At 52.5% G+C, this 12163-nt stretch overlaps 1 protein-coding gene across 1 annotated transcript in view; it reads left to right on the top strand.

Annotated features, from left to right (window-relative positions):
- DUS2 (dihydrouridine synthase 2) overlaps positions 1 to 10909 on the top strand; it is a 34293-nt gene extending 23384 nt beyond the window's left edge. Inside the window, exons 8-17 of the mRNA XM_019655184.1 lie at positions 357 to 422; positions 604 to 674; positions 2629 to 2715; positions 4036 to 4204; positions 6094 to 6215; positions 7531 to 7680; positions 8890 to 8977; positions 10065 to 10138; positions 10362 to 10584; positions 10651 to 10909. Of these exons, the coding sequence (XP_019510729.1) occupies positions 357 to 422; positions 604 to 674; positions 2629 to 2715; positions 4036 to 4204; positions 6094 to 6215; positions 7531 to 7680; positions 8890 to 8977; positions 10065 to 10138; positions 10362 to 10584; positions 10651 to 10668 (1068 nt within the window). The 3' untranslated portion in view covers positions 10669 to 10909. The remainder of the gene's footprint in view (positions 1 to 356; positions 423 to 603; positions 675 to 2628; positions 2716 to 4035; positions 4205 to 6093; positions 6216 to 7530; positions 7681 to 8889; positions 8978 to 10064; positions 10139 to 10361; positions 10585 to 10650) is intronic.
- Positions 10910 to 12163: the final 1254 nt, after the last annotated feature.

Below are 12163 nucleotides of genomic sequence, written 5' to 3'. Positions count from 1 at the left end.
TGATGTTTTGCAATACGAGTAGTTTGTTTCCGGAACAAATTATGCTTCCAAACCAAGGTATTACTGTATATGTATACCACTATGTGCCAGGGACTGCTGGTGCTGGGACTCTAGCATAGAGAAAAGGTAGACTCCTTCCCTTAAGGAGCTTACATGTGTATGTGTGCAATAGATGTATTCATGTGGACGTATACATGGACACAGACCTGTCCATGCCACTGGGATGCACTGCTGTAGCAGAAATAACTAGTATAAGCCATTGTTTATTTAAATAAGTATAAATATTTACTTGTTAAATAAGTATAAGCTTATTTGTTCCAGAAGAGGCAGGTACTCTTGTGTTCTCGTCTCTGCAGATCCTCAGCACTCTTGTTAAAGGGACATGCAGACCTGTGACCTGCAAGATTCGCATCCTGCCATCGGTAAGGACCATGTATTACATTTGAAGGTCCGTTTTCTCTGGGGATGTTTATTTGGGTTGCCAGTGACTTTCAAGGAGCTGAATTAGGATTGGAGGAGGGGGTAGAACTGAGCCCACTTTAGGATCTGGCAGCTGCTCCCTCTGTGGCTTCAGTAACTACCCTGTGTGGTCCTCTTTTTCAGCTGGAAGATACCCTGAGCCTTGTGAAGCGGATAGAGAGGACTGGTATTGCCGCCATCGCAGTTCATGGGAGGTGAGTGGTCGCCTTTCTAGTGACTGCCTTGCAGGGAGGTCCTCAGCTATCTTAATGATCCATCACCAGACCCCAGGTGACAACCAGCTTCTCTTCTACATTACATATGCAGCCTTCTTCTGCGTAGCTCTTTAACATCCTGAGGGCAGCGGACAAACCCTTTATGAGGTTGTATTTTTTTTTGTTTCAGTCATTGAGTACCTACATGGTGGTAGGCACTGCACTGAGCTTTTGAGGCACAGAGAGACGAAGGAAAAACGCCCCTACCCTCAGGATGTATGAGTGGTACAGATTGAGTGATTTGCTCAAAATTGCATCATGCAGCCAGGAAGTGGTGGAATTAGAACTCTGACTCTGAATCTCATTTTATTTCCACTGTGTTGAGCAATAGCTTCTCCCTCGAATGACCCCAGGCAGATTGCTATTCTTTTAAAAGCACTGCCTCTTTTGTCTGCCCCTGTTGGACTGCCAGCTGTCACAGTGACTGCTTTAAACAGTCCTTGTATCTATAGCTGATGTGCTGTCTGCTGAGGGTGAAGTGTTGCTTAAGGTTACCCTGGATTTCCCCGTCATGTGTCCAGGATATGCTTTTGTACAGAATCTCAGGTCAGCAGACTTTGGCAGAGTGACGTCTCTTCTCTGAGGGATGTTCCTTTTGGGTTCGGGTTCTTGTAGTAACAGCCCAGTTTTTGCTAGTTGTGTCTATTATAGCATTTTTCAAAGAAGGGAACCCAGAACTCCAACATATAAAACAGAAAAGCAGAGTTGTATGGGTAGAAGCCAGTAGGTGGAGGTAAGAGGCCATACACAGTACACACCCTGAGGTAGCAGGCTCTGGGGTCAGACTTCCTGGTTTCAAATCCCATCTCTGCTGCTGGTTGGCTGTGTATCCTTGGACAGATCATTTAACCTCTCTGAGCACCACATTCCTCGTTTAGAAATTAAGATAATTTCTGCTTTATAAGGTTGTTGTGGGGCTTTTATGAGGTTGTGAATACATAGCCTTGACAGAGCACCTAGCATATCATATTCTCTGAATAAATACAGCTATTCCTTTTACCAGTAGTTGGCAACACTAGGAAGACAGATTTCTGTGAGTTGAAGGAGGGACTTTCCAGCCATCAAAGCTGTTGAGGATGGGGTAGAACTGGCTGCTGGTGGTGTGGGGAGGAGCCTGGTGTGGACGTGGAGCCAGGGTTGACAGGGTCTTCTGAGGCCCTGTGGCCCCCGACCCTTTTGTTGTGGAGTGTAGCAGGGAGGACACACCCAGACAAGACCTGGACCAGGGCTATCTGGTCAACCACCTCTCTTGCTTATTCCTGAGCACAGCTCAGGTCAGGGCTCACCTCAGCACCCTTAAGACTCACTTTCATTCCCAAGAACTTCTTGCAGTTGACCTTGGAAGGAGAGGCCTCAGGTTGTGGTCCTGCCTCCCCTGTGGCTCATTGTGACAGCCATAGTCTGGCCTGCCTTGGCTGCTGGATCTACTCTGTGCCAGATGCCTCTCCCCAGGATCAGCTCCCCAACCTGACCTCAGCGTAGGCAGCTGTATGGGAGTGGCCAGTCAGCAGCGGCAGCTGTTCCCAGTCCCTTGGAGAGGGCAGGACCGGGACAGTAGGGGCAGCACTCTTATGGCACTGTCCCTCATCTCTGGCAGAAGCCATGTGACCTTGGGAGCCAGGCCACCCACATTGGCCTCCTGCAGCCATGCCTCACCTGCAGGCCTCCAAGAGCTGGACTTGCCTTCTCAGCATGGACCTATGCTGCTCCTGCCCCTTACCACAGAGGTCATGGAGAGCCATCCACTGCACCCGTACCCCTGTCTTTGATGGCCACATGACCTTCCTGAGGTTCAATAGGGAGGACAATAGGGGTTGGCTAAGGTAACTCTGTGAATTGTGACATCGCCTTTGGCACTCAGCCCTCAGCCCCATTTTTTTTGTTTCTCTCTAAGGAAGCGAGAGGAGCGACCTCAACACCCTGTCAGCTGTGAAGCCATCAAAGCCATTGCTGAAACCCTCTCCATTCCTGTCATAGCCAAGTAAACCTCCCTTCCTCATCATTTACTTTATATGCCCCATGTCACTCAGAAGAGATTTGAGCTGACATATAAAAATGGAACGAGATAGCATAAAAAATGAAAGGAAAAGGAAAAAAGGGCGGGATGAAAAATAAAGTTGGGAACGAGGCTGACAAGCACCTATTATGTCTGTTGGCCTCTGGTGAGTAGCTGATGTAGGTATGCAGTAGGCAGGGGCCCAGGATGGGTTGAGGGTAGGAGTGTTCAGGGGACAGGGAGAGCAAGATGGTGGCCACTGAAGCAGGCCCGGGGAAGGTGATGTCACACCAGAGTTAGGTGTGCAGGGTGTAGGCTGAGGAGGCCCAAGCCAGACCACATAGTGCTGTGGCTCAGGGGTCATAAGGCCAAAGCCCAGACAAGCATTCTGGGCAGCTACAGGTCCAGGACTGGCAGGCGTGAGGTACCGATGACCAGCCCAAAGGCTTAGTAGTAAGACAGTGTACAGTTGCCTCCGGGGAGCTGGCGTGTGTAGGCCAATGGGGAGTCCAGCTCAGCCCTGCACTTTGGGATGGCACCCAGCCTGATGGCAGGATGGGAACAGGGACGTTCCAAAGCCCTGTAACCCTGACAAAAGGCATGCCCGACTGGTGGGAGGGAGGGACCTCGGGGTGGGGGTGGTAGCCAGACCCTGCTTTCCCCAGGCCAAGGAATTTTAAGGGTGGTTTGGAGAGGGTAGGGCTACTCAACACCCTGGACCCTCTTGCTGCTGCTGCTGTCTGAGGGTTCTTCCCTCCTTTCCCAACTCCCAGTGCTGTCTGGACTGAGGCTGTCAGCTGGCTCCTAATGAAACATGAAGATAAAGCAGTTTACAAGGAGGCCTTGGGGCCACAGGGTGGCAGGAAGGGAAATTGCAACCACATGGGGTCTCCTTCCTCTCGTGATCGCCACTGCACCTGCTCCCTTTCTAGTGTTTTGACCCAGCCCTTAGTGGGCATATAGGTGCCCCAGCTTGTAGGGCTTCCTGTATCCCCAGTATCCACTTACAGACCCATGTCTTCAGATGAGAGCGGGCTTTAGCCACTGTTTAGGATGAGGGAAAGGGAGGTAAAGTCTCGGAGACACCTGTTAAGTGCCAGGCATGATTCAGGCCGCTTTCCTGTATTATCTCATTTGGTGCTCCTGACCCCACAGTGGGGTGTGTATTAGAATCTCCAGTCCCCTGAAGTGCTCACAGCTGAAGGACATGTCCAAAGCCACACAGTTAATGAGAGGCAGACCTGCCTTTTTCTGAAAATGCCAGGACAAGGATGGGGACGCCCCTCACCCCCTGTTGCCTTTCAGTGGAGGATCTCATGAGCACATCCAAGAGTATTTGGACATTGAGGACTTTCGACAAGCCACGGCAGCCTCTTCAGTGATGGTGGCCCGAGCAGCCATGTGGAACCCATCCATCTTCCTCAAGGAGGGTCTGCGGCCCCTGGATGAGGTCATGCAGAAGTACATCCAATACGTACGTCTCTGCACTTTTTCTGAATAAACATTTCTCCCTGTCTGTCACAGTCCTGCAGAAAGCTCTGGGTGAGCCAGCAGCCATCAGCTGCCAGCAAGCAGCCCTTGTTGTTCCTCTTCTTTTTTTTTTTCAGTTCTGGTCACGTAGCATTGGGTCTCCCCGGCTGTGATGTGAAGAGAGGGTGCTGTAGAGATGTACCCCTAATCACCTGCTTGTAAAGCTTCCAAGCTTTGGGGTCATGGCAAGGACCTCTGGATCCAGGATGTTGTTGTGGCCCCAAACACATGCCCTCTTCCTCATCCCCCACACATACATACATGCCCATGCACAATGACAATGGGGTCTGTGTCACTGAAGAAACCCATGCCAATAGGTTGGCGCCAGAGCAAGCCACAGCTAGGAGGAGCCATTGTAGCTGTTGTTGTGGACAGATTATCTCCATAGAGACTTCTCGCCTGGTCGTCAGTCAAAATCACTCAAAACTCTTCTCTTGCTAATTCCTAAGATGCTTTAACCCCCGACTTAAGGAATAGCTTTTCCTTCTTACTAGGAGTTTGATGGTAGTGCCAGGGGCATTTCCCTGTAAGGAATTTTTTTGACAGGTTCACCTGTCCTGTCTCTTTGGCACAACCTTGGAACTCTGTGAGACTCTGTGATCAGCCAGGCATGTCTACAGGTAGAGAGACAGTGAGTGGTCCTCAGATTGTTCAGTGACTTGGGCATGAGCCCTTGTCCAGAGCAGACTTCCACCCTCCTCTTCAATCCTGGGGCTCACACCCTCCTGGGAGGGTTGGGAGCTTCTCAGATGGCTCTTCAAGCCATGGCCTTGCCTGGGCAGTTGTGGCTGCCATGGCATGTGGATATCCTCAGGGCTGTGTAAGCTAGAGACAGTAGGAGGCCTAGAAACTTGTGTCCAGAATTGGGCAGCCTCTGTCCTAGAGTCTCCCTTGCTCGACGCTGCAGCCCTCATCCCTTGATTCTGGGTGTCCTGTTGGGCAGGTTGGTGACCACCAGGTTCTCCAGTGGCCTGGGTCAGCCAGAGGCAAGGGGGCTTGCTTCAGTCCAGGTCAGCTGTCAAGTTCTTCTGGCCAGCTGGCAAGTCTGTGGCAGAGAAGACACATTCAATTGTGCTGAGCTTGCTCACTGGGTGAAAGGTGATGTTATCATTCCTTTTCAGCCTTGGCAGCGCCTCAAGAGTGTGTGTTGTCCTGGAGAAAGGGAGCGGTTTTCAAGCATAGGGCAGGGCTGTTTCTGGTCCAGTCAGGTGCCTTCTGTTCCAAAGAAACTGAATCAAGGCTTTGCTGCCGGCTGGGGCTTACCCACGTATCCCTACTTTGTCCTGCGTGTGCCATGGCACCTTCCCAGGCACTGAAGACATAGGTCTAGTGGTGATATTAGAAGAGTGTACAGGGCAAGAGGTTGGAGGGGGTTCTAGAGGGCTGGGACACCCTTCATCCATACTCTCCTACCTGCCCCAAGCCAACTAGTTGAGCTTCTACTGGGTACCCCCAGGCAGCCAGTTTTCTTGTCTCCCTGAGCCTGTACTTCCCAGTCTGTGAAGCAGTGGTAACAGTTGCATCTCACACTTGTAGAGCTCAGTGAAGTGACAACACATGCTTAGTAGATGACGCTGTTCTTTACCCAGGTAGGGGAATTTGGAGAAAGGCCATTTAAGATGTGGCAAAGGAAGGGACTCGCTGTGGTAATAAGGAATAGAAGACTCTTACCCCTGTCCTGGGGCTGGTTCTGCCACACCAGAATTTGGCTTGTTCCCTCTCCCTGCCCTGGAAGATGCTTAACAGCAGGTCCTCTCTGATCGCCTATGGTGGCTAAACCAGGAGGGGCTCCCAGGTGGACATCAGATGGGTTCATATTGATTCTTCTCTCAGGCTGTGCAGTATGACAACCACTACACCAACACCAAGTACTGCTTGTGCCAGATGCTACGAGAACAGCTGGAGTCGCCCCAGGGAAAGTTGCTTCATGCTGCCCAGTCTTCCCAGGAAATTTGGTGAGAGGGGCAATAGGCTGTCCATTTGTCCTTGCAGACATTGCCCAGGCTTGAGCCTGAGCCCTAGGCTGACTCTACCAGGGGACCAGTGACATAGCTTCTGGAGATTGATGTACAGGAGTCCGGTGGTGTTATGGCTTTGCCTCACAGAGGGGGATAGTTTCAAAGCTGGAACTTTCTATACCTGGAGTGATCTCAGCAGCAGAGTTTCAGTAACTAGGGCACGAGTAGGATGGAGGAACGTGAGGGCTGGACTTGGGAATTCCTGGGGAGGAGGGGGCATTCCTAATAATAGATCTATCACACTCTACGTCACCAAGATCCAATGTCCAGAGAGTTAGGGCTGTAGAATGGAGCTCTTGGCCCGAACCTGCACCCACACCCCATCACTCTATAGTCTGAGAGGCCACCGCTTGTTCTTTAGACCTAGTGTATCTCCAACTCAGGTGGTTGACAGTTGGGGCCCCTCACAACTTGACCTAGTGCCTGCTCTCACAGGTCCCTATTTACTCTTTTTCCTACCTCCACACCTGTGCTTGTACTGGGTCTTCTGTCTGAAGGCTCTCTCTCCCCCTCATGTTGGTTGTCTATATCCTCCCTCCTTCAAAGAAGCCTTTCTGAACCACTCACCCCCAGACATCCACCTTCGTGATTGTCCTCCAGCCCTCAAGATGCTTCATAGAAGAGAAAAGCCAGAACCCTCCTCCTTGTCCTGGGCTTGTGGTGTTGGTTCTATCCCTACTCCACCTAGCTTACCCAGCATGACCCAGGTGTCTTGTGAGTTCAAGACTATAATTTTTGAGAGTATAACTGTAGCTCTGGGTGGTACCTTAATTTAGGTGAGCCCTAACTGCTGTGGCCAGGGCAGGAAGTGGGGAACCACTCAGTGGTCTGGGCCTTGTCTCTTCCTCCCATGGGCCCACATGAGGATGAAGCTCTGCATACCCTCCAGCGCTTGCTCAGTGTAGGTCAGCTCACTCACTGCTGGCTGGGGACGCCTGCCTGTGTGCTCTTCCTTGGAAGAGAGGCTGTGCTCTTGTGGTGGAGGTGACCTTTAGAACCTTTTCTTCCCAGCCCTGCCTGCCCGCCAGTGTCCACCCTTAGGGGCCCATATTCACTGTCCATCTGCCAGTCCAGGCTGATTCCAGGGGTGGGTAGAAGTTACCTTCTGATGGCCAGGTCCTGGTGGTGTTTTGGTATATGGTGTGGGGATGGAGGCGGCATTTCTCAGTAGTGGGGCCCTGGGTTCCTGCAGTAGTTCCCTGGAAGCTGGCTCCACTAACGGGCTTGCCCCGCTCTACTTGTCTCTCCATAGTGAGGCCTTTGGCCTTGGTGCCTTCTATGAGGAGACCACAAGAGAACTGGATGCCCGGCGGGCTGAGCTCTTGGCCAGGACCCCAGAGGAGGCGGGGGAGCCAGCTCAAGACACTTCTGGTGTGATTAAGATGGCTGTCAAGTTTGACCGGTAGGTCTCTGGCTTGGCCTCAGCTTGGGTCAGGGCCAAGCTTGCCCTTGGGCTGCCTGGGCCAGCAAGCTGGCTGCTGTATATGTTTAATGACAAGTTTAGTGACCACAAGTGTCTTTGGTTTGGACAGTTGTATTCAATTTTCAGCAATCCAAAGGCACTTTGGAGAAGATAGTCCCTGAAAGCCTAGGCAGTGCTGTCAGGGTTGTGCATGTTGTCCCAAGGGTAACTGAACTCTACCTTTTCCCTGACCCACCCCCTCCCACAACTCGGGTTGAGAGGACTTGTCTCCTTCTGTTCCTGAAAGTCTGTGCTTTTTTCCCTGGCTCTGAGGAACGAGCTGCCTGCAAAGAGCTCCCCAACAGCAGCAGCAGGACCCTAGCCCTCATCTGGCTGTGCAACTCTGGCCCACACCCACTGTCCCTCACCAGCCCTGTCGTGTCCTTTCTAGCCAGAAGTAGCCTCAGGCTAATTATTGCTTCAGACGGTGACTCAGCTTTGATTGGGGCACTCATCCTTGTCCTCTGCAATCTGGGATCTGAGCTTTTCTCAGGTCCCCAGGCCCAGACCAGGAGCCAGACTTGTCTGGCAAGGGCTTAGGAGGAAGGGTGTGGGAACAGCTGTTGGGAAGCCATATCCAGGCAGAGCTCCTGTTGGGAAGTTGGAACATGGTGCAGACTAACTCTGAAACCAGAGTTCACTCTGTGTAATGTAGCAGTGGGTCATCCTGACACTTGGCAGACATAATTAGGGTGGGCGCCAAGCTATTGGGTTGTCGGGAAAGTCACGATGCATTTTGCATTGAAAAACATAGAAAAATACATCATGACTTTCCCAACGACCCAACAGATCCCTGAGACGGTTGTAAGGCCACCTGTGTTCCCCACCCCCACCCACTCCTTCCTGATCTTGTCTTAAGAGGTAAACCAGACCTTCCTTCTTGGCTGTTTTCCAGGCTGGAGCTTACAGGGCTGGGAGCTCACTTCCCACCCTAATCTCCCAAGCATGCTGAAGCCCATCTTCCCTTTAGGGAGAACACAGGGCCATGGTGGGATAGAAATGGGAGGTCAGGGGAATAGTACAGGAGTCTTAAGGCAGTAGCCTGATATCTCAGTTCCTGCAGCTCCTGTCAGGAACTGAGTAGGGGCCCTGTTGAAGAATGGAGTGGTGATGGTGTGGGGCCCTGACTCCTTCCCCTTTTTTCTCCAGGAGAGCATACTCACCCCAGATCACCCCCAAGATGTGTCTGCTGGAATGGTGCCGGAGGGAGAAGTTGGCACAACCCATATATGAAACAGTGAGTTCCTGGCTGTGACCTGCCCTGCATGCAGCCCTACAGCATTCCCATAGCTGGTGCCATCGCCCCCAGCTTACCCACAGCTCGTACCCTGGACTCCAGACTGCTTGGCTGGAGCTTGGCTTTGCCCTCTGTGGACACGAAGCGGTTACTGGTGGCTGGGCCAGTTGCTGATAGCGTCTTCCCTTTGATAGTGGGCCTGTTGTCTAATTCTGGCCACTTTCATAAAACTGAACTAGAGACCTAAGTAAGGTGCTGCTTGGGTCAGTCCTTGCCAGTAGTATTGCTTAGGCAGGGGAGATGTCTCTGGAAATAGCCAATTGGCTTAGGAAGGATGCTCAAACCTAAAATATTAGACACATTTTTGGACCAGACCCCAGACATGGGGCCCCTCGTTGGAAATTTTGAGACAGTATTGCTTCACCTCCTTTGGCCATGCCTTATTTAGGTTGCTCTGTCTCTTTTGAACTGGACTTCTGACCTCCAGGTCTTGTGTCTTCCTCTGCCAGAGTGACATTTCTAAAGCGAATCTCTCCTCTATCTTCCTTGCTCACGTCCTCATCAGCTCCCCAGTGCCTTTGGGATCAAGACCTAGTGCCTCATCAGCACAGAGCACGAGACCCCCAATCTGCCTTTATGCTTCAGGTCTCATCCACTCAGCTGTCCTAAAATATCACCTGGTCTCCCTGCCAGATGTATCTTCTTTGCCCCGTCTTGTCCCCTCTCACCCCGTTGCCATCTGGTGACCTCCTCCTTATTTTGGGGAGCTGGCCCATCCAGATGTCAGTAGGAGGAGACTCGATAGTCACGCACAGCCAAGGGCTCTGATGGCCTTTTGCTTAGGTCCATGACAGAACTCCTGACACACTGTGGTGTCATTGTTTGTGTATCCATCTTTCTTCCCTGGAAGATGTACCAGGCGCTTCTGCTGGGGAGGAACATGTGGTACGGGTGGCCTTCATTTGACTTTGGTGGGAAGGACTCCCTTTTCTCTGCCTTCGATGTGACCCCGGCATGTGGGCCTCCAGGGCTCGTTCCTCTTGCCCTCACGCAGCCATCCCAGTTTCCTTTGCAATCTCTGCACCAGGTTCAACGCCCCCTGGATCGCCTCTTCTGTTCTGTTGTCACTGTTGCTGAGCAAAAGTTCCAGTCCACCTTGTGGTAAGTTTCCTGGTGGACATGAGGCTTAGGGTGGGGGGTCTGATCCTAGCATTGGCCTGGGAGGGTTGGAGTGCCTTGGTAGTGGCATCCCTGGGCGATGGCCCCTTCCTCAGTTTTGTCAGAATCTGTGCCAAGGGTGTTGTAGAGTCAGGCCTCCAGCCTTTAGCCTTGCAACCAGTCTGCCTACCTACCTGCCTTATTGCCCCATGCCTCATCTGCCCAGGGACAAGTCCAAGAAACTTGCGGAGCAGGCTGCGGCCATCGTCTGTCTGCGGAGCCAGGGCCTCCCTGAGGGTCGGCTGGATGAGGAGAGCCCCTCCTTGCACAAGCGCAAGCGGGAGGCTCCTGACCAAGACCCTGGGGGCCCCAGAGCTCAGGAACCAGCAGTGCCTGGGGAGCTGTGCAAGAAGCCCTTTGTAGCCTTGGGAAATGGTAAAGAGAGCCCCGTGGAAGGCTGGTGACCACTGTCCCTACCTTGATCACTCCCTCCATGGGCCTGGCCCTAAGGTGACTGTGGGGACAGAGCATGAACCAGAAGACTATTGGACAATTTGCTGCTCCTGCCTGACAGGAGTTATGAGGTTCTGGCCTGGGCCATCAGCCTGGAGCATGGGACAAGGTGTGCCCAGAGTGCCCATCTCCCTTAGTAGGTCTGAGTAGCAGGACCAAGTTCCTAGCGACTCAGTATTTTCTTTGAAAATGGGCTATTCAGGTGGCACCTCCCCAACCTGACATTGGTACAGTGCAATAAAGTCATCCTCTCCACCCTTACCCACGGCTGGCTGCTTCAGCCTTGGGCTTCACATATGGACTGATGGCTTGGTATAATTATCCTACTCCCACCCTGTGTGCAGAGCTGGAGCTTCCTGAAGCTTATCTCCTACCCATCCTTAGGAGTCTGGGTGGAGGTGGGGGACAAGGTATCACCTTTAATGCTCACTGGACTTAAGCTGAGTCAGGAAGGCTAAGAAGCCCATCATTCTACCCATGGTAAACCTAAGGCACTGGTCATCAGTTAGCTTTTCTGATGAGAGGCGATATGAAATCTGGGGGGATGACTAGGGTATCTTGTGCTCTAGTAAGGGACCAGCTCAGGTGAGTGGGGGTGCCTGCTCTGTGCAGAAGACACTGGAGATTGCTGATGGCAACAATTTGGGGCCCTTGTGATTGCCCGCCCACACCACTGCCCCCCCTCCACCCCCACCATCCCGTTTGGGCCGGAAGGAAGTGGCAGATTCTCTTTAATTTCCTCCTGGCAGTGAGAAGCAAACAAACGGCTACCACAACTTGTGGGGCCACCCCCGCTTATTGGGAGGGGCGTTCTGACCAAAGGTCCCTGCCCAGTGCCGCCCCTGCTTCCTCAGCTGTAAACATGCTGCTTCTCCTCCCCTTTTCCAAGCTCTGTGGGGAGCGGGGGGATTCACCCTCTGGGCCAAGGCCATTTTCCTCCCATCTCCCCAGGTTCAGGCCCCGGCGCCAGCTAGCAGCCCCTGGCCCTGCTGGCCTGAGTCAAGGGTTGGGTGGGTGAGGCTTCTGTCTCAATTCTGGAGCACCCCTCCCGGCACCCACATTGCTCTTCTGTATGTAGATAAGGATATCGCACTACCAGTGGCCTTCCAGAGCCCATTGCTATCTGACCTTGGGCAAGTCACTTCTAGTCCCCTCTGTGCCCAAGGGCCCTCCTCTGAGAGTAGGATCACCTGTTCTCTGCCTGCTTGAAGTTGGCTGGAGGATAAATAGACTAGCCCTGTGATAGGGCACTATGTGGCTAATGGGGTCACTCCATGCTGAGGCTGCCCTAACTAACTGCCCAGACCAGTGCTCCCAGAGAAGAGGCCCCACCCAGGCGAGGACTAAGGCTTAGTCCAATCTCAGCCATCAAGCTTTAGGCACATTTATTTCTAATTTTTCTTACAAAAAAACTGTCTTGGTGAAAATATCCCCTTTGCCTTTTCTTATAGCCCAACTGGAACAGGGCAGACAGAGAGGCCCCAGCATACTGAGCCAGTCAGAGCTTGTGGGAGG

This window comes from Hipposideros armiger, unplaced genomic scaffold (genome assembly GCF_001890085.2).
Source record: "Hipposideros armiger isolate ML-2016 unplaced genomic scaffold, ASM189008v1 scaffold_9, whole genome shotgun sequence".
Lineage (NCBI taxonomy): Eukaryota > Metazoa > Chordata > Mammalia > Chiroptera > Hipposideridae > Hipposideros > Hipposideros armiger.
Note: the sequence above shows the minus strand (reverse complement) of the source record. Positions and strands in the feature narration are given on the sequence as shown.